The sequence below is a fragment of the Pavona decussata genome, unplaced genomic scaffold (assembly GCF_977016875.1).
Source record: "Pavona decussata unplaced genomic scaffold, jaPavDecu1.1 SCAFFOLD_58, whole genome shotgun sequence".
In the NCBI taxonomy this organism is placed as follows: domain Eukaryota; kingdom Metazoa; phylum Cnidaria; class Anthozoa; order Scleractinia; family Agariciidae; genus Pavona; species Pavona decussata.
In genome coordinates this window covers 836,297-862,131 of record NW_028145480.1, presented here as the reverse complement: position 1 = coordinate 862,131, position 25,835 = coordinate 836,297, and the positions used below count along the sequence as shown (strand labels likewise).

Here is a 25,835-nt window from a genome sequence, read left to right as displayed (position 1 = left end):
TTCGTCAAAGATAATCGACATATGAATCGAGGATTGATGTTCCTTCATAAACTAACGGACTTTTGAGGAAGAATAACAAGGCTATTCGTTTCCGTGAGGAAAATTCAGGCAATTTTTTGCGTGTTTGCGTTGGCATGTTTTTGCAAATAAAGATAGTAACTGAGTGACAATTCCACTTCCGGAATACGTTGTGGGCTGTACGATAAGTAATGTCACTCTTTGTACGGTCGGCGGCTTTCAGTTGAGCATCTCGAATTTTAAAAAACAACGTTATGAACAAGAACAATACACCTAAAGCTCCGCGCAATTTACTTCCCACCGAAACCAGGTGGCATTTCGTCAAAGATAATCGTGGATTGATATTCCTTCATAAAAGTAACAGACTTTTGAAGAAGAATAACAAGGATCTTGGGCACGTTGTCAGTGTTGATGTAATGAGAAGCGACACAAAAGATGAGAAACTTAAGGTAAAAAACCGCAAGTTTTTGCTTTGTTCAAAGTTCGATTATGATTTAAAGTAACAAGCCACTAAAGAGTTTTGCGAATTCTGGCTCATATTGACTTTAAGTATACCCACACTCAGAGATCTTGGAAGTACTAGTATTAATTAAACGCTGTGTCTAGATGTCCGGCAGCCGGACAGGATTTTGAAAATACTCCGTCTCCGGCAGTCCGATAATTTCTCAATTTCGGGTCTTTGCACGCAAAATAGTCTATTTATGCAATGCTATTTTTGTTTGCATCGCGAAGAAGTTGTCGATTACAGTTCTGAATTTGTTGTGTCGATTTCTCTGACCGCTCCGCATTCTATGCATCATCAGACTTGGAAATTATTTGCGTGTTTTTGGTTACTGCCGGACATCATTTTCAAAACACTCCGCACCCGGCAGTAATGCACCAGTCAATTGAAACCCCCACCCCCCAGGTCCCGGGGAAGGGTGGGGGAAAATAGGGGCATCGAATCACTTTTGAACAACAAGCTGTCCCCTGGGGGTGGTGCATTTGACTGTTTTCGACCGCGGTTCCCGTCCCCACCTCGGGCAAGAGTGGAACTGGGCACTAGTACTTCACATGGAACTTCCAAGATGGCGGAAGGCGAAAGAAAGGTACGTAACAGTGGTTTGAATCCACGCATATCATGCTTTTACTTTACCATCCACTGCAATTGATATTCAATCTGAATCAAGTAATTTGTTTTCTATTGTTTGGATGTATTATTTACATTTAATTTCCATTGAAATTCAAATGGTATGCATGGGTAATGATGCGGAAAGGTCAGGTCATGAGCTGTTCTCTTCTTTGATTTCCTACAGGTTTTATTTCAATACGAAGAAAGCCGTAAGGTTCTTGACCTTCATCAAAATGAAGATGTTGCTGTAAAAGTTAAAGAGTGTTTTAGCCTGGACAGTGAAGCACGGATAATTTTCCAAAAGTATGAAGAAGACTGGGGGGAGTGGGTCGATGTTACCGTTCAAAACATTGAACACAAGGATAAAATCCAAGTGCATGTTTTGCAGTCGAAGCCACCTCCAAATGTTTCACAACCTACATCCGTCGATCAGGTATGTCTGCACTGATTTATGTTTATAATACTTTAGTTTTTGAAAAAGTTTTTGGAACTGATCTGTTTGCAAACCCTAATTGTTTTTGCTTTTTTTTTTTGCACAGCCCAAAGATTCCCTGCACACAACAAGAAATGAGAAGGGAAGTGTTAAAGGTAAACAAACTTGTCATTTGTTTGATTATTATTCTTGCCAAATAATAGTAGGATAAAACAAAAATCTGAAAAAAGTGGTCTATATTTCACATGTGATAGCAAATTGTGCATCACATTTACTTTAAGGTGCAGATACCTTATAAATGAAGTACTATAATTGACTAAGAATATATATTACAATGACCAAATATTTTAATACTTGTCTACTAAAGAAGCTGTTCTTCTGACAGTATGTCTTGAATATTTACTTTAATTTTAAATAAGAAAAATGAAGTTGAATCTTTTGATACTCCAATTATAGTGTTCATATTGTGAATTTTGTGAATAAATTTCAAGGCTTCTGCCTTAGAAAAATTTAAAGGAGCCCACAAGGCCAAAAACTGAGAAGTTATGAGCCCAGCCTGAGAAAAGTTAAATGTTAGGAAAAACATTTACTGGGCACCAAAAACAGTACCTTGGGTGTCCCAGACTACCGGAAACCTGCTAGGCAACAGCCTTGCATCCTAAATACAATATATAATAACATCTGGGAATTCAGACTTCATTAGGCGACAAAACTGGGAATAGCAAATTGTTTTCTCTCCAAGAGTGGATAATTCATCTGTCAAATAACCGTGGATGATGCGTTTGTCAAGATAGCTGGGTAGGTTTATGGCCAATGTATCCGGCATTCTGTCTCCAATTCTGTTGACGAAAAGTCATATCCAAGCCTTAGCTATCTTTGTTTTGGGGCTTTGATCCACGGTGCTTACGTGGGTGTCCGGGTCAATGGCAACGACGCCACTCACATAAATTTTCAAGGTATCGTCTACGCTCTTGTTGCCGCTTTCCAGGCATCCATGCAAGTCTCATGGCCACGCACATAAAAGGGCATGGCAGCAACATTTCCGTACAACATGTAAACAAAATAAAAATACATTGTAAAACATTCCTTTACTAGTCATCACCCCATTGTTCTGATATGCTACGACCGGTTGTACAAAAAACACTGTGAACTACTAAAAAAATGGCACGTTGTCATCTTAGACAATAGGAAGCAAGTTCAAAACCATTCAAAATGATGTCTGCGCGCATGCCCACTTTCTAAGTGCTGCCTACTGTCTTTCTATGGCATGGTATAAAATAGTTATGGGACGCTTTCTCGTGATATACGTGGAATATCTTAATTATCGCTTGTAAAAGGCTTGTGTGTATACCGAGAAAATACAAGTAACTCGTGGGATATTCCATGGTATATCATTCGAAATCGTGGCATAACTAGTATCTGTAGTACTGTTGTCACCGTGGAAAGGATCGCCTGCGTTATGACTCAGTCAATTCCAAGCGTACCCATCCTCTCCGGGCATTCGTCCCTTGCCCCCAGCCTCACAACATGGGGTTTTGCAGCTGTTACTGAATTAAAAGGCCAAGAGGGCGTTTTGGTGCTTCTTTTACCTTGTTTGATTCGAGTGGTCCCATAAGTAATCTAGTATCCACTGCTTCTGGTTGAAATAGGACATCGTTGAATATTTCCTTCTGCATATAAGAATATCTGCAAAGTCCATTTTGCGAAGGCATTCACGAGAACAGCAGTTGTGTGAGTGCACTGAAATTAATCAAAGCTGTATTAAAATTGATATAAACCCAGTGAGGTATTTAACAAATTGTACACACAATTACCTATTTCCGATTCATATTCTTAACTAACTACTTAAAACTGAATAGCCTCTCTGTTTGGGTGAGATCACTAAAAAAACTTTCAATAGTAAAATATAAATGGTTTAGTAGACATACCTTTTACTGGAGATAGCCTTGAGAGCTCAATAATAGGCTTGTAAGGCAATCTTACAGTCCTAGGAATATTAAACTGGGACGCGAAACTCGAGCGGTGGCCGTCACCTAGAATGAATAAATTCGAGGAAAAGTGGTATTGGGCCAATTCACTAATAGTTAATGAAATACTTATGTAGGATATTTTAGCCTTAATTCTGACGATCGCCCGCCTCATACAAAACAATCTGTGGAACTCGGCGCTCTAGGACCACCCCTTTCAAAAATTTTGAGTTGGTTCTATGACTTGATGTGACCACGACCAAGAAATGAAAATGCATTTAAACTAAGTTCTTGAAAAATTGATTTCGGAGTGCAATCATCAATCATATGTTCTTGTATCTATTTCTTCAGAACAGTGGATGATAAAATAAATCAAAAGGTGTTTGGTTACGCACGAACATTGTATTGTTCAATATATCTACTCCTCTCAATGTCGGAAATGTGAGAACTCTCAATTGTAATAGAGCAATATATACGAAAAACGAATTTTTATTGCACTATTTATTGTTTTTTGAAAGCACTACGATTCAGAAGGAAGATGAAAATATCGACATCGGCCGAAGTGAATCACGGAAAGCTATTGGGTCACAATATCGATCACTGCTCATTAATCACTGATAAATATCAAACTGCAGCCTTTCACTGTATAACTGACGCTTTGCGGTGAGGAAAAATACATGTACTGAATTATAAATTGACTATTCATCTCTGTTTTAACCCTTTATACCGTAAGATCAAAATTTGAAATCTCATTTGCTGCGCCTATTCATTTCCTACAGAAGTGGTGGGGAGAAGGTAATAAAATATCAAGCAAATTCATCTTGTGTGGTCATGTCCGTAAATCTAATGACCATTCTGTTTTCATTTATATTTCAAGGAGAAATTTGATGCTGATCACTTTTAACCAATATTAAAAACATTTTGGTGAGCCAGTTGTAACCAATTATCACAGTTAAATCAGATTTACAGCTCGATACATAGAAACTCTTTTAAAAACGGAAATGTCGTTGTGAAAAAAGTAGGAAGGTTGACTTAGTCACTCATAGAACAATGATTAAGTCAGATTTCTTGTTCGCGTGACCAGCGAAAAATTATTTGGCTTAAACAAGTACACTTAAAAAAACCATTTCAAAGCCACACTTCCTTTAACTCCGATTCGGTGAATGCATTTCGCAGCCAGCATTGGTACGGCTACTCCAACAATTTTGCTCCGTCTGAAACAACGGGCTTCTCTAGATAAGATAATCAAATACAATGAGTTTTGTCACAAAAGCTACTCAGATTGATTACGTTGTTTTATCTTGCTTTCTATAAGTTGATTAACTGTTGGCATTTTGGAAGTTAACGCATCTACACCTTTCCATTTTTTACTGTCCTTAGCATTGGTTATGTGTCTAGTACTCTTCCCATTCCTTCATTTCCAAGACTAAAGGTCGATAGCGCTGCGTTTGGTCAACTACTTTTAAGAATGGCGGTCGCAGTTCTCTTACTTCAACCGAAGCGGTGTTCTTGTCGGCGCATATGGGAGGGTCAGATTTGATTGTCGTCACTTTTTTGCGCTGATCTTTGCACGAAAAGAATTCAGGTTTCATGTCTTCAAGAAAGATAACATTAATTCCTAAATCTTTGGCTTTCTCAAAAACGCTGGAATGGCTTTGTTTTTTGTTTGCTCTACCAAGTATTTTTGCTCCACGAGAAGATGGATCTATGAAAAGTTCCTTTGTAGTTAATTTATTTTTCCTCTCTTCCTCTAAGCATCTGCGTGAGGTGATAAAATGAGTAATCTTCCTGTGAAAAAATTGGCTGACTTCCGCTCCACAACTTCTAACATTCCTGACAATCTGCTGTTCCCTAAACCTTGTCGAACCAGGCAAATGTACAAACACTAATGCTCCGTTGAACTGATTGATATCAGAGGTCGTTTCATCATGCTCATTTAAATCCAATTCTGCAAAGGAGCAGAAAAGCATCGAGAACATATATGTGCCGGATAAAGCAACATCAGTCGACAACACGACATTTTTGTTATAAAATAGATGTTATTAAATTTCTTGCAAATTCTTAGTTCTTTTTTTATTGTTTATTGCTGTCTTTTGATTCATCGTGTTTGGTTTTTCTGGGCACCTTGAAATCTCGACTATGAATTAGAATCAAAATTCGAGTCCACGTTCGAGTTTGATACCCATGGTGAGGGCAGAAGTCGTTTTCATCCCCCCCAAACTTCATCCCAATTCCCCATATATTTTTCACATTGTGGAAGTTACTCCCACATGCTCGTCTGCTGTGGATACTACGAATGTTCTAGCTACAAATTTTGCATCACGAAATTCAGCACATATTTTATTTATAGCGAAAAGATAAAAAGAGATTGGTGTTCACTAGAGCCCATGGGGCGGCTTCTCCGCGGCTGTTACTTTCAAATTAAATTCACGGCAGTCGTTATTAAATCATTCTGGACAGTCTAACACCAGAATACAGTAAAGGCCGGAAAGCCGTAACAGATCAGAGTTTGTGGCACAAGCAAATTAAACCATCAAATTTACTTAGGAAATCAAAATTGTTTTTACTTGACGCTTAAACTACAACTCTATAGGCCGGTCGGTTTAACATCATTTTATAACAGTGCGTAGTAATCAGTCGAACTTTTAGGCGTATCCTTTTTCCCGTTAAAGTAAGGCGCACAGTCTTTTCAAGCAGATAAGCTTAAGTATAAACCAAGACTACTTAAGTATAGTCTAAGTATGAAACAGAAACTAAAACAATTAATGATTGCATGAAGTTGTTTGCTTACCTGTTGTTCCGTCTTCATTATCTGAATGGTCCAAAGAGACACATCCAAAGTCATCTGATTCGTTCTGATTTGTCTCCCCTCCAATGCTTTCACATTTAGTTTGGTAGTCTTTTTCACTGGCACTTGTACTGGCATTTTGTAGCTCAAAAATGTCACTTGTGTTCAGCCAAGGACTGACTTCATCGTTATTACTGCTTTGTTCGAAGAGATCGCTCGTTGTGGGGTTTCCGAGGTGTATTCTATCCTTGTTCTTTTCGTCAATGGAAGTTTTTTCCGTATCGCTTAGGTCGCTTAGAAGTTCAGGCTCTGATGAGTCCACATCGAGATCAAACAGATCACTTGTGGCAGGACTTCTCGAAAGTACATTTTCGTTAGATAATTTGCGTGGTTTTTTTTTTCACTGTCCTTTGAAAACTGAACTGTTTGTTTTCGTTTTGCCGACATGCTTAGTTTAAGCGAACAATTCTTTTAGTGACATATCCACATTGCTACAATCCTATAAAACTGATTGCCTTTCAACAGTGTGCTTCAAAACTTCACAGCAAACGGTGTTGTTAATCACCTAGTGTGAGTGACAATTCCACTTCCGGAATTGATATCACTCTTTGTACGGTTGGCGGCGATAAGGCTTTCAGTTGAGTATCTCAAATTGTGAACAAGAAAAATACGCCTAAACCTTCGCGTAATTTACTTCTCACCAAAACCAGGTGGCATTTCGTCAAAGATAATCGACATATGAATCGAGGATTGATGTTCCTTCATAAACTAACGGACTTTTGAGGAAGAATAACAAGGCTATTCGTTTCCGTGAGGAAAATTCAGGCAATTTTTTGCGTGTTTGCGTTGGCATGTTTTTGCAAATAAAGATAGTAACTGAGTGACAATTCCACTTCCGGAATACGTTGTGGGCTGTACGATAAGTAATGTCACTCTTTGTACGGTCGGCGGCTTTCAGTTGAGCATCTCGAATTTTAAAAAACAACGTTATGAACAAGAACAATACACCTAAAGCTCCGCGCAATTTACTTCCCACCGAAACCAGGTGGCATTTCGTCAAAGATAATCGTGGATTGATATTCCTTCATAAAAGTAACGGACTTTTGAAGAAGAATAACAAGGATCTTGGGCACGTTGTCAGTGTTGATGTAATGAGAAGCGACACAAAAGATGAGAAACTTAAGGTAAAAAACCGCAAGTTTTTGCTTTGTTCAAAGTTCGATTATGATTTAAAGTAACAAGCCACTAAAGAGTTTTGCGAATTCTGGCTCATATTGACTTTAAGTATACCCACACTCAGAGATCTTGGAAGTACTAGTATTAATTAAACGCTGTGTCTAGATGTCCGGCAGCCGGACAGGATTTTCAAAATACTCCGTCTCCGGCAGTCCGATAATTTCTCAATTTCGGGTCTTTGCACGCAAAATAGTCTATTTATGCAATGCTATTTTTGTTTGCATCGCAAAGAAGTTGTCGATTACAGTTCTGAATTTGTTGTGTCGATTTCTCTGACCGCTCCGCATTCTATGCATCATCAGACTTGGAAATTATTTGCGTGTTTTTGGTTACTGCCGGACATCATTTTCAAAACACTCCGCACCCGGCAGTAATGCACCAGTCAATTGAAACCCCCACCCCCCAGGTCCCGGGGAAGGGTGGGGGAAAATAGGGGCATCGAATCACTTTTGAACAACAAGCTGTCCTCTGGGGGTGGTGCATTTGACTGTTTTCGACCGCGGTTCCCGTCCCCACCTCGGGCAAGAGTGGAACTGGGCACTAGTACTTCACATGGAACTTCCAAGATGGCGGAAGGCGAAAGAAAGGTACGTAACAGTGGTTTGAATCCACGCATATCATGCTTTTACTTTACCATCCACTGCAATTGATATTCAATCTGAATCAAGTAATTTGTTTTCTATTGTTTGGATGTATTATTTACATTTAATTTCCATTGAAATTCAAATGGTATGCATGGGTAATGATGCGGAAAGGTCAGGTCATGAGCTGTTCTCTTCTTTGATTTCCTACAGGTTTTATTTCAATACGAAGAAAGCCGTAAGGTTCTTGACCTTCATCAAAATGAAGATGTTGCTGTAAAAGTTAAAGAGTGTTTTAGCCTGGACAGTGAAGCACGGATAATTTTCCAAAAGTATGAAGAAGACTGGGGGGAGTGGGTCGATGTTACCGTTCAAAACATTGAACACAAGGATAAAATCCAAGTGCATGTTTTGCAGTCGAAGCCACCTCCAAATGTTTCACAACCTACATCCGTCGATCAGGTATGTCTGCACTGATTTATGTTTATAATACTTTAGTTTTTGAAAAAGTTTTTGGAACTGATCTGTTTGCAAACCCTAATTGTTTTTGCTTTTTTTTTTTGCACAGCCCAAAGATTCCCTGCACACAACAAGAAATGAGAAGGGAAGTGTTAAAGGTAAACAAACTTGTCATTTGTTTGATTATTATTCTTGCCAAATAATAGTAGGATAAAACAAAAATCTGAAAAAAGTGGTCTATATTTCACATGTGATAGCAAATTGTGCATCACATTTACTTTAAGGTGCAGATACCTTATAAATGAAGTACTATAATTGACTAAGAATATATATTACAATGACCAAATATTTTAATACTTGTCTACTAAAGAAGCTGTTCTTCTGACAGTATGTCTTGAATATTTACTTTAATTTTAAATAAGAAAAATGAAGTTGAATCTTTTGATACTCCAATTATAGTGTTCATATTGTGAATTTTGTGAATAAATTTCAAGGCTTCTGCCTTAGAAAAATTTAAAGGAGCCCACAAGGCCAAAAACTGAGAAGTTATGAGCCCAGCCTGAGAAAAGTTAAATGTTAGGAAAAACATTTACTGGGCACCAAAAACAGTACCTTGGGTGTCCCAGACTACCGGAAACCTGCTAGGCAACAGCCTTGCATCCTAAATACAATATATAATAATTATTTTTCACCCTCAGGGAACTGTTCTGGTAGTGGTTCAAAACAGACAACCTTATTGATGAAAGATGGAGCAGTTTCAATTGGGCCTGCTTTAGAGGTAGGAACTATGCAATTAAAATTTGGTTTTCCAACAAAAATATTCATATCTCCTCCGTGGGTGGTAATGGAAATTTCCAAGAAGCAGGGGTGGGGGCCCAGAGGACCACTAGAAGTACAAAGAATGTATACACTCATCTGGTACCATTTGCAGAAACAAAACATTTCCTGAACTGGAAATTGAGTTTTTAGCCAGAAATTAAAATATTAAAATGTATAACATATTAGAATTTTAGAATTTTGTTCTAATTTGTTAAAGTGGTACTATGATCAAAAATATACATTTTCTGTCCTTTTCATATTTTGAAAATATAAGTACTTGTTTCTTACCTTGCAAAGTTTCAAGTCAAAACTCGTACGGGAAGTGCCATTATTTTAACTTTACATTTCGAATTCGGCTTGCCGCCATTACTCAATTAAAAAATGACCGGGACCGAACCCTGAGAGTTGGATCGAGTTTTCCTAAAGATTTTGTGACGTCAAAGACTCAACACGTCACTCAACACGTGCCGTTTGGCTTTGTTGTCTGTGTCCCGGAGGGAATAATAATCATGACGTGTTGAGTCATTTACGTCACAAATCAAGTCAAGTGTACCAGATCGCAAACCAGTAAAACGTGGGCTCGGATTTATGAACGGAGTAATGGCGGACGGATTTTACGTGATTTTCGTGGGTTTTCAGTCAGCTATTTCTGGGCCGTGTAAGAATATATCAATCTAATTTATAGCAATTCGCATTTGTCTAAACCTATTAAATACATTTGCACTAAAAAAAGCGAAAAAGAAATACAAAAATTTTCATCGTAGTGGCACTTTAAATTAGTATTCATACATGACACTTCAATTATCTGGACCTTATTTTCAGTTCTAGTCTGGGTCGCAGATTTTTGACTGCATTTAGTAGTTGTTGCTACATTGACATGTGTGCTGTAACAACCTATTCTCCCAGCTTTTTGTGAGAACCTATTAGTTGACTATTTTTATTTTCAAATTGCTAGAATATTGTTGGTTTGTGCTTTTAAAATTAAATTTTATTAATGAAATTCAGTTTAACCCTTTCACTCCTGAGTTTTTCTACCCCTTTTTCCAAACTCGTAAATAAAACCTAAATGGCAATGTATGATATACCATTTGAAAGGTCTTGACCAGTGCAGTCCTTATTTCATATCAAAATTGGAGAAGTAAATCATGGCTTTGACATAAACGGGCTGAAAATGTCAAAGTCAAAAAGTTCAGAAATGCCTCAATTTTCAGACATACTAGGTATACCCCCAAACTATAGCTTATTTTGCAGCTCTCAGTTAATAGAGTAACATGAGTTATGTCTCACACTGCAAATGTGTAAAACAAAAAATTGTCAAAAGTTCCAGGGGTGGTCATAGATACTAGAGGGGTACAATTTTATTCTGGAAATGAACTGATCTTTCCAAGACCATTTTTGTGGCAAAATTTCATTGAAATAGACCAAATATTAACAATTTTATGAACTTTTTACGTCAGCTGACGTAAACAGGTGTTAAAGGGTTAAGTTGCTCTTTAAAATGCAGTGACATCCAGTCACCCATGAAACTGAAATCTGAAAGAAATAATTATAAACAAAATCTTTCTAGTGTGAATAAGACCACAGACAATATATTTATGTTACTTGGCTTCCATTATTGTTCTCTAGAATGAGCCTTCTTTAGCAGACTCTAACAAAGTGACCGTCGAGTTGAATGTTGAAGATATCAGGAAGAGAAGTGTGCTGTATGCCAAAAGCTCAAGAACATACCATCAACGAATGAATGCGAATGCCTTTGAATTGTGCATTGAAAATCCCACTCTGTTAGATGACAAACAGAACCTTATAGAACTTTGTCGTAAAAAACTTGATAATGACGGCTACAATTACAGCAAGAAAAGATCAAGATCAAAATTGTTTGGAACAGGATCAATGGAGCATGGTAGCAGTAGCAAGAAAATGAAAATGTCTGAGCACTTACGTACTAAGAAGGTTGAAGAACTCACAGATGATATAGCTAGCCTCGCGGATAGAATACGACTTTTGCAACAACAGAGAGCAAGAGATGAGCAACTTAAACAGTACATGCGAGCCTCTGCGGTAGAAGAGGAGATCACCAAGCTGCGAAAAGAAAAAAGAAAGCATGAAGAAGAGGTGTTGCTTATCCAGAAAAAACAGGCAAAAGCCAAATGGTACAAAGATAAGCAGTCAACCAGTTCCTCGTCTTCTGACGGGTCATCGTCTTCGAGTAGTTCAACTAAGACATTGACATCTTTCTGGGGAAAGTCAGTTACACCAGCAGAACCATTGAGTAAGGAAGCAGGTACAGCCAGAGGAAATTCAACTAAAGCTACCTGTACTAATCAGGAAGAAACACAGTCGTCAAGGGTTTCTGATGAAGTCGCCAAGCATTCTGGAGATAAACCTGGAGAGAATGATACACCAGAAAATGAGTCACAAGGAGACAACAATAATGGCACAAGGAGTGCTGATAGTGGGAGCAAGGCTCATTTTTTGTAGATAAAGACGCTCCTAGGAGTGACATTTATACACGATATGTGTCACATCTTTCTTCTTGTTTATCGGATGTGTCTAAATACAAAGTTGACGATGGTTTATATGTTGCGTTAATTAATGATATGACACTTGAAGAAGTTCCTGCTGCAAGGAGAGAATTTTGCTCTAGGAAACATTGTTCAGAATTACAAGTTTGTTCACAGTGCGAGGGACTGATTTCGTTTGCCCACGATGTCATAAATAATGGAATTGTTGAACTGAAGGCATTTTTTATCAAACACTTTCCAAAGGTCAAGTATATAAGTTCAAAGGCGGTAAGGCTGCTAATGCAGCTGCCACTTATTGTCATGGAAATTGCACCTGAAGGCCCAGGATCAAAAAGACTGTATGCTACAGAATTCCAACCTGGAGTTGATGCACAAAGATTTGTGGTCATAATGAGACAGTTCTTGCATTCGAAGAAAGCAAATGTCAGAGAAAAGCTTCCATCTAGACAAAAAATAAACGCCTTATGTGAACTAGCAACCACTGAAACAGATCGTCTGCTACTAAAAATGACTGCTTGTTCTGAGCTTAGCGCTAAAGAAGCTCGGAAGCGATATGGAGTTCAAAATCTCGGCGAAAAACAAAGGAAAATCGAAGAGACCCTTAGAAGGGCAAGTGAAATCAAACAAACAGTGGCAGAGCTTGCACGAGTCAAGGAAAAGGCACTTTTGCGCACCATTGGCTTTGACTACGAATCCAGTGATTCAGAGGATGAAAGTACTGACCTTGGCGAAGTTCAAGATGTTCAATGGATTTCGTCAGAAGATGCAACAGAAGATGAAGAAGAGTTTCCATTAAGTGATCAGCTGCATTCCAATAAAGGACAACATGATACAGACAGCTCAGACCATGGGAGTTCTTTTGTTAAGGTTGCACAAGAAAATGCAGTATCAAAGGAAAAAGGAACATCAGACAGGGGTATGTTTGATCCAGATGACACGGACATACTGAAAAATCCAACTGTAAATCCAGCACCTTCAAGAGAAACACTGTTGTTAATACTAAGAGAAAACAATCTTAACTGGTTTACATTTGTGGCTGAGCTAAAAAACATGTTACCAACAGATAACCCTGAAGTTTTAAATCAAATACTTGTTGACTTTGCTGATTTCATCCCCTATAGTGATCTTTCAACAGCAGAAGAGCAATTGATCGAAATTAGTAGACAGGCATATTTAGAGATTCTGCGGAAACAATCTCTAGGCAACGCCATATTTGAGACCGACAGTGAATCTGATGATGGAGACTGGTGTGAAATCAATGATATTTGTTCTGATGAAGCAAAAGAAAAAGTGCAACAAGAAAGAAAAAAAATCAAGATGGCTGCTAAAAGGCAAACTTCAAAGCTTATAGCTAAAGAAGCCCTTCTTAAACGCAAGATTCCAAAGAAAGTGTCTACCATTGTGACAAAGTACCCTGATATAGGAAAAAAAATGGAAGACTTTGTTCAGAAACACCGGGTTGGTGCAGACCAGTGGCGAAGAACTGGAGTTTTTACTTTCGCGAGTAATAAGAATTCTACAGGGCCTAAAGTAACTTACAAAAGGATGCAAGAGCATCTACAAAAGGAGTATGGCATATCGATATCGTATGGTACCGTTGTTCAGTTGTGTGCCGTGAGGAACAAGAGAAGGATTTCGGCTCAGCGTTACCAGGGTGTTGCAGCAATAACTTGCAGAAGAGCACGTAAAGGTTTTGATGTCAAATTCAATCCCGATAGCCGTTGGTCATACTGCTTTTACAAGGGCCTTGATATGCTTCAGCTAAAAGACGGTTCAGATAAAATGATTCTCAATAGAGACGACCAAGCAGGATTCCGTCTGGATAGTACTTACACACATAAGAACCATAAAGCTGTCTGCTTGGAAGGAAAGCCAGAACTCACGTCACATTCTGACTATGTAAGCAAACACGGAGGTCAACTTCAAACATCATCTTACTTATTCATGAAGACGGAAACCACTGGTCAAGTGTCTGTTGGGATTGTCAAAGCACCTGGCGTTCTACACGAGAAAACAGCAACACAGCATCTTGCTGACTTGTACTGTTTGAAAGAAAAAGCAGAAATGGATGTGTGTTTTGAAGGAAAGAACATTGATTGTATTAGAGTTGATGGGGGAGCCGATGAGGGCCCAAGTCATGTTGAGGTACAGTTTCGATGGACCGAATGGCATCTAAAAGAAGGAAGGGAATTGACACTGGTCACAACAAGGAACAGTGGTGCGAGCTGTTACAATCTTGTAGAGCTGCAGAATGGTGTTGTTGGCCGAGCGCATGCTAATCTCTTTATACCGTCGACATTGTGTGGATCTGCCGAAACTGAAACGGGAGGAGTATCTCAGGATAGATTACACGAAAACATGGAAGCAGCACTGCAGGTGTATTTGGATAGAGTCAATGACATACCATTTGGTTCATCTGTAATAAAAATGTACAGAGGTGCCACAGATAAGCATGCAACAGAGCTGAAAGATCAGAGACAGAATTTACTTGTGTATTTGAGGGGAACCAAAGCAGCTAAGGCCGAACTCAAGAAGAAGGAGCCAAATCAATATCATTACTTTGAACAGGTTTGGAACTTACGGAACCAGCACATGGTACCAAACCTTCCAAGTGGGTATGTGTTTGCTCTCAAAGCCTGTTACAAGGAGGGTTGCATCCATCCAGTTTGCAAGAACGGAAAACCAGCCAATGATTCATTATGGTTCCCAGGAGGGCCAAGTATTCAGTACCTGCCATTTCCAGTACCAGACCCTAAACGACCTTGGGGAGCCAAGGAATGTGACAAGTGCAGTGGTATTTGTAGTGGACACTACAAGGGACCAGAAGAGGTGCTAGCAGTGGATAACTGCAATTTGAGCAAAGCCTCCATTTCTCCTCCAAGTACTGTGATAAAAGATGCCTTTGACAAAAAACAAAAGGAATGTCTGGAACTGACGTCCGATGAGATAGAGAAACTAGCAAAGCAAACCTTACTCCGTACCGATGAAGTTGAGATGTGGGTAAGACACCTAAGTGATGTGAGGAAACATCGCCAAGCAGGTGCCCAGAAAGCTTCTGCAAAAAGAAAAGAGAACTCTCTCAAGAAGAAGTCTAGTAAAGCAGCTGTTGACACCCCTGACTCGTGGTGTATTTGTGGAGGGCCAGAGTGTGGAGACATGATTGCCTGTGAACATAAAGACTGTCCCATAGAGTGGTTCCATTTTCAGTGTGTGGGGCTTTCAACAGCACCAAGTGGAGAGTGGATTTGCGCACAGTGCAAGGTTGCAGCCATGGAGAATTCACCTCAGTAGACAGTTTAAGGTATTAAATTTCTAAAAAACTGAACTTGAGCCAAATAAACGGAGTTTGTGTGATAATATATACAGTGTATTTCAAATTTCACTAATTTGCAGTCTATTAAATACATGTAATGAGATGGTCATGACCAATAATGAAATACAGCATGCTTTTCCTTCGTTTAATAGTTGAACAAACTGTATGAGAGTGTGATTAGCATTTTAATCAAAGCTGCACAAACCTGGAAGAAGAACATTATTAAATTTTCCCATGTAAATGTAGGTCTTGCACGTTCTTTTCTTAGAACTTTTGATAGTATCAGCTTTCTTGCCCCAGGGGTAGTGGCGTTTGATCTGAACTCCAGCCTCAGGGGGTAGGGATATTGATGCCTTTTGACCAGAGCCTATGTCAAATCCCCCACCCTTCCCCGGGACCTGGGGGGTGGGGGTTTCAATTGACTGGTGCATAACTGAAATCGAACTGTAATCGACAACTTTTAGCAATCCAAACAAAGATAGCATTGCATAAATCGGTTATTTCGCGTAAATGGACTCGAAATTAAAGAAATTATGAGACTGCCAGTAATACTGTCCTGCAGTCACTGCAAACACGCAAATAATTTCCAAGTCTGATGATGCATAGAGTGTGGAGCGGTAAGAGAAATCGACACGACAAATTGAGAACTGTACTCGACAACTTCTTCGCGATGCAAACAAAAATAGCATTGCATAAATCGACTATTTCGCGTACAAAGACCCGAAATTGAGAAACTATCAGACTACTGGACACGGAGTATTTTGAAAATCCTGTCCGGCTGCCAGACATCTAGACACACAAAATCAGGTATCAGGGATAAATATATATCATTTTATACTTATCCCTGATACCTGATTTTGTTACTTTACCAAATTTTCTAAATGTACTAAGAAGACTTATCAAAAGGTGGATTTCCACTGTCACGTATTTCAGTTTTACTTACAAACGCACGAATATATTTTGTTACGCGTGTAGAGTAAAATGGAGACAAAGGCAAATGATCAGTTCAAAAGTGCTCTTTATTTGTCAAGTTCACGTTGTTTGCCAAGATCTATTTTTAAGGGTAGGTTTTCTCTATAATTCTAGATTCAAACCTCTGAAGATTACATTGGATTGATAGTCAACATGTTTGATTTCTCAAAGAACGAATTCTTGGAATCGTTTAAGAGTTCATGTTATTCGGCAACGTACTTTGTCGAGCGATTTAACGAGATTGGGGAAAAAACTCAAGATGCGAGTTCCATTGGCCAAGTTCCAACAACGCCAATTGACGTTGGTGACATTGACGTTAATGACACTAGTAAAACAACCGGTGGGCAAGTAGAAAAAGCAGGCACGAAGAGAAAACTTCAAGTCCCCCTTCCCGATTTGAATAGTCTGCCTGTTCCCGAGAAAAAGAATAAAAGTGCCACCGGCATGGGAGGGAGAAATGATGAGGGAACAACCCTTCCCGATGTAAACTTTTTAGAGGATGTGAAAAAGTACGCAGTGCCAGGTAAGCTAATTGTAGAGATTGATTTGTTTGTCTTTCACTAGTCATTGCCAAGTTCATTGGCGCCAAAAACGTGAGTGTGGAACTCGTTAATGATAAAATCACAGCTTCACTGCAAAAACTGACTAGTTAAAATGACTATTTTAAATAGTCACGACTAATAACAATGGTCATTTTAACCATTCCTAACAGTTGAAATTGTCAACAAATTAAAATAGTTAAAATAACCTTTAATAATAGGTGTTTTAACCATAGAGATTAGTCATTTAACTCTGACTATTTTGATTAGTGTAAACGACCAAAATCATTAGTCAGTACAAGTGTTTTAATTTTTTTCCGCTTTTTTCCGTGTTCTTCGGGAGGTGTATCTTCAATTACAATTTCCATGCCTTCTTCTGCTACACTGTCTTCATGACGCACGACCGGTTGATGAAGATTGACTTCTTTATAATTGCGCTCTTCTAAGATGGCTTTTGTAGGCATGCACGTTCTTGAAAGTGCGTTGGCAACCAGCGAAATCACATTCGGATGAAAAAGTCAGGATTACTTTGGTGAACTTTAAGCAAATGACTCAGTATTAAAGCCATTGTCAACGAGTAAAAAGTGGAGCACATCTGGCACCTAAGCTTGCGCGCCATAGCGCGCGTAGCCGTAGTTTAGTGAGATAGTCCTGACGGGTTTCCCGCTTTTTCTAAGGTTTTCCCGCCAAAGATAAGATATTCACGTTGTTAACACTACTATTCGGAAGTTACAATATACATCAGTGAAATATTCCGGTTGGTTGTAACTGAGACATGATATCTAAATGAATAAAAATTTACTGTTACTGAAAAAAATACTGAACGTTTTCCATCATCAAGATCACCAACAAACTCTGATAATGATCCTGACCATCGAAAACGATCTAGTGGGTTTTTTTTAAATAACATTTAGTCCTTCTCATAAGTGAAATAGGACTGTGAGAGCTAAATAAGTGCTCTGTTTATACACAATGCAACCCACTTGGCGATAATGGTGTAAATAGAGGATTAGTAAGATAAATGCATCCGAATAATATACAGCCGCTTCCTCTGTTCGTTTCTTTGGCTGTGGCTTTCCGTAACCTAATATGTTTGAGTGCTTTTGCGATCAATAAACATCGGTCCCTAGCTGCTTGACAAGATTACACTGAACTGAGTCGTCCTAATGTATGATTTTAGCGCGATGGATTTCAGCCAATCTGTGTGCCGGATCTAACGCTAGTGGTGATTGCAGTCGGCACAGTGCTTGAAAGTTTTTTTTTTTTCCACTCCGACCGGGATATTCGGTGATTATGAGGTTAGCGTGGGAACCGGCGCTAGTAGTGACACTTTTCAATTCTTTTACTGATTTGTTGAACATCTCGGCCTTGAGCTTTGAAGCTAAGTTTTGAATAGAAACCGGCTTTATCAAAAAACCGCACAATCTCTGGAATTTCCTTAGGTATTAACCAAATGACACTTTAACGAAAACCGCTTTTATTTTTAAAACAATGAACTTTTGGTTATCAAATAATGCTGTTTGGTCACGTAATGTATATATAATGAAAGTCCTTTTGTGACATGTCATTCTTATGACTTGTACTGGCCAAGTCTTTCAGTTTGTGAGAAACGTCCATCCGGTGAACATTCTCCGCTGTCGATAGAGGTTTTTTCGTCCGTTTTTGCAATGGCATCAGTGCTTGATCTGTCAAAAGATTCCACCATGGAGGACATAAAGGAAAGAGAGTTTCATGACCTGATAGAAGCATTCAAAGGTAAGCCGAGTTGAACTATATCCAAATGATGTCCACCTCTTGAGGGTAGTACATACAACAGCAAATTTCATAATTGCCTCTTTTATCGTGTTTTGACCCAAATGTAGCTAACGAAATAGACGGAGAAGATTTCTTTGAGTTGGATTATTTGACGATCAATTCCATCATACCGAACCTGAAAACAAGAAAACGTTTCATCGTGGCATGGACAGAGGTGACGCACGTGGTAAATGGCTTCCCAGTGTTACTCAAGTTTTCGTTTACATGCATAAAATGAGAAGTTTTCCGAGAGAGGATCTTTTATTTCTTGTATATTTAGAATCTCTCTATGGATGAATTACAGATCGTAAAAAAAAAGTTCCCGCCTAAAAGCGTTGGGGCATGGCGGTCTGCGGCATTACTCGCATTATTACGTGGTTACAAAGCCATGCCTGGTTACATTGCTGCAAGCAGACCAAAAGTCATCATGCAGTGATGTATAAACCTCGAAATATGCTTCGAAAAAAAGCGATACAGCATGGAAAATCTATTGCAGATTAATTGCGTTTGAACTATTTAACTTGTCAGTCGATCGTGATGTCTGTATTAATTTATCTTGTTTTGTTATTTGTATTCTTTTTGCAGACTTTTGATGTCAATAGTGTTCGGCAGCCCGTTGAGAAAACAAGAAAAGTCTTCGAAAAGTGCCAGCTGATCATTAAAAAAGGGAAACGATAAAGACACGGAAAGCTTGGTAGGTACTTTCGTGCTGAAAACGGTACTTAAATTTGCATGTGTTGAAAGAAACCCCGCTTGAAACCTTCCGACATTGCATAACACAATCATTGTTATTCACTGAAACTTTTTTTTTCACATTTTATATTCTGTTGAACCAACAATACCTGAGAAGAAAAATTCACATATTACTTTGTGTCAAGTTTGTTTTCGCCCAACTGAGAAAAGCGTCGCTCTCTTGTTTTCGTACTGCACATATACACCTTGCAATTGTGTGCTTAAAGAATGCCTTGCTTGTCCCCTTGCCATCTGGCGGTCCAAAAAAATTGGTGATTGTTGCCGGACACTTATCGGAAACCATCAGTTGCGAAAGATAACACGAGATCCTTCAAAATCTAATTGATTGATTACCACAGTAGATTGTTGTTTTTTCTTTTGGTACATTCAATGTAGGGTTTTTTTAATAATTTGTGCACAAGTTTGCTTGTTCAGTTTTACTTTGATTAAAATATGTCATGCTTAAGAAAACATGAAAAACGAAATTGACCAGAGGATCTCAAATGGATATTTCTCACAAAAAAAGAGAATTCAGTTTATATCTTTTATTTTGAATTACTTGGAGGACTGAATTGTTGATAAATGAACTGAATGTTTTTTAAGTTATTTTTATTTTGTTTGATATTGTGTACATTTATGTACATGACTTACAGTGAATTTGAATAAAAACTAAAGTGTGATAAGGGTTGAAAGGCTGAACTCCAGCAGAAGTCATAGTTTTGTCAAGGCAAGACTTAATTGCTTGCCTACTGACAATTTCCTAGCTGAGGTTGTCCCTTGGGTCAGCCTTGCTTGGGCTATAATCTGCAGCCTACGGGTTCTTGCTTTCTTTTTTTACCTGGCTCACATTTTTATAGAATAAATTTCCATCAGTGATACCAAATTCAAAATTAATTTGCTATTCCAATCAATATCTTGCCTGATTCTGAACATTTGAGCTGCAACACCACTCAGAAGAAACCTGCAGTCAACATTTCAGTGCTCCAAGAGTGGAAAGAAAAAGAGAAAAAGTAGGCAAAGGAAGAATCACATAAATCGAAAAAAACTCTCAACATTTTTGCAATCCAATGCAGCAAAGAAAGTAAAAGAAAAAGTAATTGACTTTGAAAATAACTGTAAGATCACCAAGCAAATAGCAAATGGCTATTTTTATAAATGGAAGAAAACAAAAGAAGAAAATAATAGACTTCTATATTTTGCTAGCGGTACATTGAAGGACGTAGACATTCCAAAAACCATGATTTATTACGAAAAATTTGCTTGAAGTAGAAGAGGACAATGTTCTAGGAAAGGGTACATTTGGGAGTTGCTTTAAGGGTAAATATAAAGGTATAGATGCCTGTTTGAAATTTTTTTTAACGAAGAGCGTTTTGTGAGATCCATCTTGATCAATGAAGCAAAAGCCATGTTAAATCTTATTCCTCACTCTAGTTTTCCCCTGTTTTTGGGAGTTTGCATGGAGAATTTATTGGCATTAATAAGGAAAGTGTTACTTTAGATGACTTTTCCAGGAGACTTAAATCAGTGAAATGGTTAGAATCATGTTCACCAGATCATTTATTACTGACAATGATTGAGGGGCTGCATGCAATTCACCTTTCAGGTTTTATTCATAATGACATGAAGCCTAATAATGTTATGGTTGATGTAAGAGGTCTTCATTATAATGCTGTTGTCATTGACTTTAGAAAAGCATGCCCTCTTCACAAAGGAATATTTTACAAATTACCAAATAAAATGGAAAAGCAGAAACATTTGAAAAGGTATCCTCACATGGAACCTGAACTGATAGCTGGTGATTCACCACAAAATGTTTTGACTGATATTTATTCACTAGGCTATACAATAAAGAAGTTTTAACTGAAAAATTTGGTGACAGTGTTCACCACCTAAAAGACATTTCTTTGAGTTGTATGAGCTGACAGGCTGGCAAATAGACCGGGACTTTATTATTTATCAAGAAAAACCGCATGTTGTTTGTATGTTAGTAAGATAGGTGTCCAAAAATAAATTGTTATTTGAATTCTGATTGTGTTTTGTCTGTTTCAACACATAGTGGGAACCTGATGTTAAGCAAGGCTTAGCAAAGGGCTTCCTCTTGCCAGGCAGAACAACAAAATTCCCTTGTTCATCAGTTATGCACAACAATAATGGCCCAGACACCAGTTTTGCACTTCAGTGAGAGGGAGCATGTTGCCATGCTGTTGGTACAGGCCATGTAAGTATTTTTATAATTCCAGACCTTTAGCCCTAATGTTACCAGACAAATTTTCCTTTCTGATTTTCACACATTGTTTCTAAAAATAAAACATTGTTTCTAAAAATAAATTAGACTTTTATTTTTTTGATGAGGATTACCTTAACCCTTTCACTTCCTGGGTAATTTAATAATGGAGACGTGTAATGTAGCACCAACGTTTGAGTATGTAAACAAAATCCTGATCATCACATTGGCCTTTAACAGTTTGCACTCAAAGCTTTGCGAACTGTTCCTTTTACTGCAGTCTTCACTCAACTTAGTCTCCCTCGCAGCCGTTCTGTGTCTTATCAAAAATGCTCCTCCCCACAAACTGCTGCTCACGTTCCAGCCACATTCCTTTCCGGATTTTAGCCCTCTCACTAAATTATCTCTTGACGACTTGCTTAATCATAGCCCGTGATTTATCGTCAGATGATAGATGTAAGAATCACGTTTAAATAGCCCACTTTGAAAAAGAGTGATGGTCTGGGTTGAGAGTACATGCCCAAGCGATTGCGGGAAGGTTTGGGGGACGTTGCTTATTATTATCATCCCCCCAAACAATCCCACAATCACTAGGGCAGTTACTCTCGACCCAGGCCATCACTCATTTTCAAAGTGGGCTATGGGGTTGAAGTTACATATCTGTGCGACTCCCACTGTGCATCCGTTGTGTTGATAAAAGCCTTTTCAGTTTTGCTTTTACAAGCGTGTCATAAAGCGATTTTCCTTTGGTATATTAAGAGATTCTTCCCTTTTGATCAAAATGCAATGCCACCGCTATGCGTAATGGTGTTTGTATTGATTGCCAGGGGGAAAAGGAATAAAGATAGGCCTGTGCGACTCCCACTTGTGTATTTTTAGCCATGTTCAGTTATAGTGTTGCTCTAACGAGTATGTCTTTCAGGGAACGCCCTCTCTTGTATGAGATTAGTGGCCGTTCCTTTAAAAAATCTCTCTGAGCTTTGGTTGTTGCTCTATTAATGCCATTTGCTAAGGATTTCCTTTAAGTTTGGCACTGATGAATAATATTGTGTTACAAATGGCTGTTTGTAGTTTGTGATTGTAAGTAATGTCCAGGATTTACAGTCACAACAAATCATTTTTTGTTGTTGCAGAATGACTCAGATTTGAGTGCAGAAGATGAAATAGCGGCAACAACAGCACCCCGTCTCATTTCGACAGGGGCAACTGTTCATGATATCCAGTCACTGGTGTTGGCAGCCATAGGAATGGTGGTCTGCCGTTTCCAAAAAAATCAACATTTTAAGTGCTGTCAACACATTGATTGCAAGCTACTATAGCTTCAATGCTGAAAAATTAGTTATTTCAAACCAAAAGAATCCAGTTAATTTAAACCTTTTTAAATTGGTCAAACCAACTAAAAAAAAGGGTTCTCTCAGATGCACTTGGCGACAATTTTAATTGGTTGTTTTAACTAGTCAACTTTTACAGTGTTGACATGTCAAACAAATGTCTACCCCAAGTCATTATTTCAATTATATATTACAAATAACGAAACTGAACTGTAAAACTGTTAGGCTGACACACTTTCACAAGCCGTAATTGCAATCTGCCGTAATCCGCTTTAAACTCGTTAATCCGTGCCCTCTTTTGTACTCGCTGTGTTGTTTATACCCTCTTTAAATGTTTGAGCCGTTCTTTGGAGGTACGTTTACCAGTCCAACTTGGTGGTAGCCCTCCCACTGTCGAATTTGAGAAGTTTCGCGACACAGCTCACTTTTAAGATCTTCCTGTTTCCGAATCTTTTTAACCAGGGATATTTTTGTAATCTAGATCATGCTATGCAAGCAACTCTTGACTGACCAATACAACGGACAAAAATGCGCGGAGTGGAAGGATTCTTGTAGTTCGGTTATTGGCGAAGATGTAAGTATAGCCACCTTCATTGTGGAACCAGAATTATACAGATAGAGTAAAAAGACAAATCTTAAGTCTTTGCCCATGTCGACTAAAAAAGTCAACCAAATCAACTTCCTAGAGCGTTAAGAAATATTTTCTAGAAAAATGATCAAATCCATGATCGTAACTTTCGTTTAAGTAAACATCTTCCCTTGATTAAAACAACTTACGAAATTTTCAGTTGCAAGCAAAAGGGTAGATATTTATAATAGCTTAATTAACGGACTACACAAGAGATGGTCGGTCAAGTTATTCTTTTAAACGTAAATTGAGAATATTGATTATGAATAGGAGGTAGTAGGAATAAAACGGCGATTTCAGATTTGAAAAGCACCTACTAGTAGATGGTATTGATGATGTGAGGCGACCTTAAATTCCTTACCAAAATCGTCTCGTGTCATGAAGTAAGAATTTAAGTTGACAAGGAGACTTCCCTTTCAATATTGGCATTATTTCTTAACTATCAAAATGTTATAACCTAACAAACAATATTGAGCACATCAATAAATCGATTTAAATCAGAACATTTCCCTCTTGGCTGGTGTTGAGTAGACCAAACTGAAATGTAGCCTTTCTTCACGCTCAAGCTTGGATATGTCTTCGGAAAAAGTGCACAGATGTGACTTCAACAAGGCAAAACACCCTGCATGTAATATATAACTTTCTTTTAGCTACGTCCGATGCACTATACACTGTAAGTACCAAAATGAATTTTTCATTTATTGTGGATTGTTTCATATTGCAGGCACAGAAAATGGAGACAGTATTTTTCCTAAGTTCTTTGCCCAATGAATTATATGATAAAGTGCTTTCAATTTTACAAAAGTATGGCAAATTGGGGATAAAAGGGCAAAGAGCTAAAACTAAAGATTTGAAGGCAGGTGTGAAGAATACCGTAGATTGTCCCATCTATCACTTTAAGTGCCTTCGGGGAGATTTAGGAGCTCCTCGATGATGTGGAAAGATGTAAGCGGACGTTCGTGGTGTTAAAACAGGAGGCCAGCCACATAAAAGAAGTGAAGGAGGTACAACGGCAGTTCATTGCCAAAACAGGATGCAAAGACTGGGTGAAAGTTACAGAGAGGTTAGTTAACTTACAGAAAGACAATGATATTGATGATAATCAACAATGGTATGCCCTGCTACATTTATTAAAGAGAGTGGGAGAGGGAGAGATAGAGGGAGTTTTCGACATATTCTGTGCTCATTACATAAGAATTTTTAACTACTTTTCGTCAAACAATGCTCTCAAGTCGTACATCAACAGACATTTTATTGACCCTTACAAGTCTTACAAAGAGAACGTATTGTGAGATGAAAAGGATAAAATTAATGTAGGTCTTCCAAGAAGTGGAAAGGAGTTCATTATCAGTTATTCATTTGTATATTTAAGAAATTTAAGAAATAACAATATACGTTTTTTACTTAATTACAGTGACTGTAATAAGACCTCGTTTTGGAGTTCAGGCTGATATGAGTTCCTATTTACCGGGTGCTTAATATTATACCAACATAATTCAGAACAAGGAATACCTGGCATACACATTATTTTTAAACATAATTTTAACATGTTTTTAATTATTTATCAGACTGAATTGGTTCTTATATTCGGGTGTTTACTGTATGTTTTTATTATTTTTAAGATGACTTCAAGTTAATAACTTGCACTTCTTAGATTCCCAGAGTGGGTGGAAGAAGATAAACTTCAAGCTTTTCGAGGACCCTGAAGCCTTCCTGATTTGACGAGTTTCGTTGGGAGGGCTTTAAGGTGGGAGGAGGAGAGGAACAACAAAACAGAATTGAAACAATCGGCAAATGAGATGAAAATCAAGGGGAAAAATGGAAAGGAAACAACAGTAATTTTAACATCAATAGACGTTCAAAAAATGAACAACGTAGACATAGTTCAAGAAGCCCCATTGTTTAATGGTTCTCCATAAATTTTCATGGAATTCTCAAAGGTAAATAATATAATTTGATTTTCGCTACAAGACTCTCTCCTCATGATGTTCTGCATTTTTGTACCAAAACTGTCGATCCTTCTATAATTCTTAGACCCGTCTATCTCATGATGATATGGCGGTATAGCTTGACTGAAAGTGGTTATAATTTGCACAACACAGTACCGAGTCAGGTTGTAGAGTAACACAGCAAGAGACAGCACTGAAGTGAGCGCAGTGTGCCTTGAGACCAAGAGAAAGTAGGAAAAGAAAAGAGAAAGCGTCATCTTCAACACTTTTAAAAGTCATTGTACTTAAAGTATACAGAGTTGATGTTTAAGAGTTGATATTAATTTAATTCCAATAAAAAGGTATTATTTAGCGGCTGATTATAAACATTTTCTTTTCGCCTTTTTTTAGGATTGGGATATAAATCAAGCATATTAACA

At 38.2% G+C, this 25,835-nt stretch overlaps 3 protein-coding genes and 1 long non-coding RNA gene across 4 annotated transcripts; all 4 read left to right on the top strand.

The window, feature by feature from the left end:
• Positions 1 to 893: 893 nt before the first annotated feature.
• LOC146479509 (uncharacterized) lies at positions 894 to 2,227 on the top strand. The gene is made up of 3 exons (XM_085110219.1): positions 894 to 1,106; positions 1,314 to 1,562; positions 1,669 to 2,227. The coding sequence occupies exons 1-3, from the start codon at positions 1,086 to 1,088 to the stop codon at positions 1,771 to 1,773; spliced, it is 375 nt and encodes a 124-aa protein (XP_084966345.1). The 5' UTR covers positions 894 to 1,085; the 3' UTR covers positions 1,774 to 2,227.
• A 5,793-nt stretch (positions 2,228 to 8,020) lies between these two features.
• Positions 8,021 to 11,890, top strand: LOC146479508 (uncharacterized). The gene is made up of 5 exons (XM_085110346.1): positions 8,021 to 8,140; positions 8,348 to 8,596; positions 8,703 to 8,751; positions 9,292 to 9,371; positions 11,039 to 11,890. Exons 1-5 carry the CDS (start codon positions 8,120 to 8,122, stop codon positions 11,888 to 11,890), a joined length of 1,251 nt encoding a protein of 416 aa, XP_084966472.1. The 5' UTR covers positions 8,021 to 8,119.
• LOC146479507 (uncharacterized) lies at positions 11,866 to 15,682 on the top strand. Its single transcript, XM_085110345.1, has one exon. It carries the CDS (start codon positions 12,010 to 12,012, stop codon positions 15,223 to 15,225), a length of 3,216 nt encoding a protein of 1,071 aa, XP_084966471.1. The 5' UTR covers positions 11,866 to 12,009; the 3' UTR covers positions 15,226 to 15,682.
• Positions 15,683 to 18,975: 3,293 nt separating this feature from the next.
• On the top strand, positions 18,976 to 22,817 carry LOC146479506 (uncharacterized). Its single transcript, XR_014864819.1, has 3 exons — positions 18,976 to 19,246; positions 21,341 to 21,502; positions 22,642 to 22,817. It is a non-coding gene; the product is annotated as an uncharacterized LOC146479506 (long non-coding RNA).
• Positions 22,818 to 25,835: the final 3,018 nt, after the last annotated feature.

Coding starts and splice junctions, on each gene's coding strand:
- LOC146479509 (XM_085110219.1), top strand. CDS start 1,086: ATGGCGGAAGGCGAAAGAAAG. Junction 1,107..1,313: donor TGGCGGAAGGCGAAAGAAAG/GTACGTAACAGT, acceptor GATTTCCTACAG/GTTTTATTTCAATACGAAGA. Junction 1,563..1,668: donor AACCTACATCCGTCGATCAG/GTATGTCTGCAC, acceptor TTTTTTGCACAG/CCCAAAGATTCCCTGCACAC.
- LOC146479508 (XM_085110346.1), top strand. CDS start 8,120: ATGGCGGAAGGCGAAAGAAAG. Junction 8,752..9,291: donor TGAGAAGGGAAGTGTTAAAG/GTAAACAAACTT, acceptor TTTCACCCTCAG/GGAACTGTTCTGGTAGTGGT. Junction 9,372..11,038: donor CAATTGGGCCTGCTTTAGAG/GTAGGAACTATG, acceptor ATTGTTCTCTAG/AATGAGCCTTCTTTAGCAGA.
- LOC146479507 (XM_085110345.1), top strand. CDS start 12,010: ATGACACTTGAAGAAGTTCCTGCTGCAAGGAGAGAATTTTGCTCTAGG.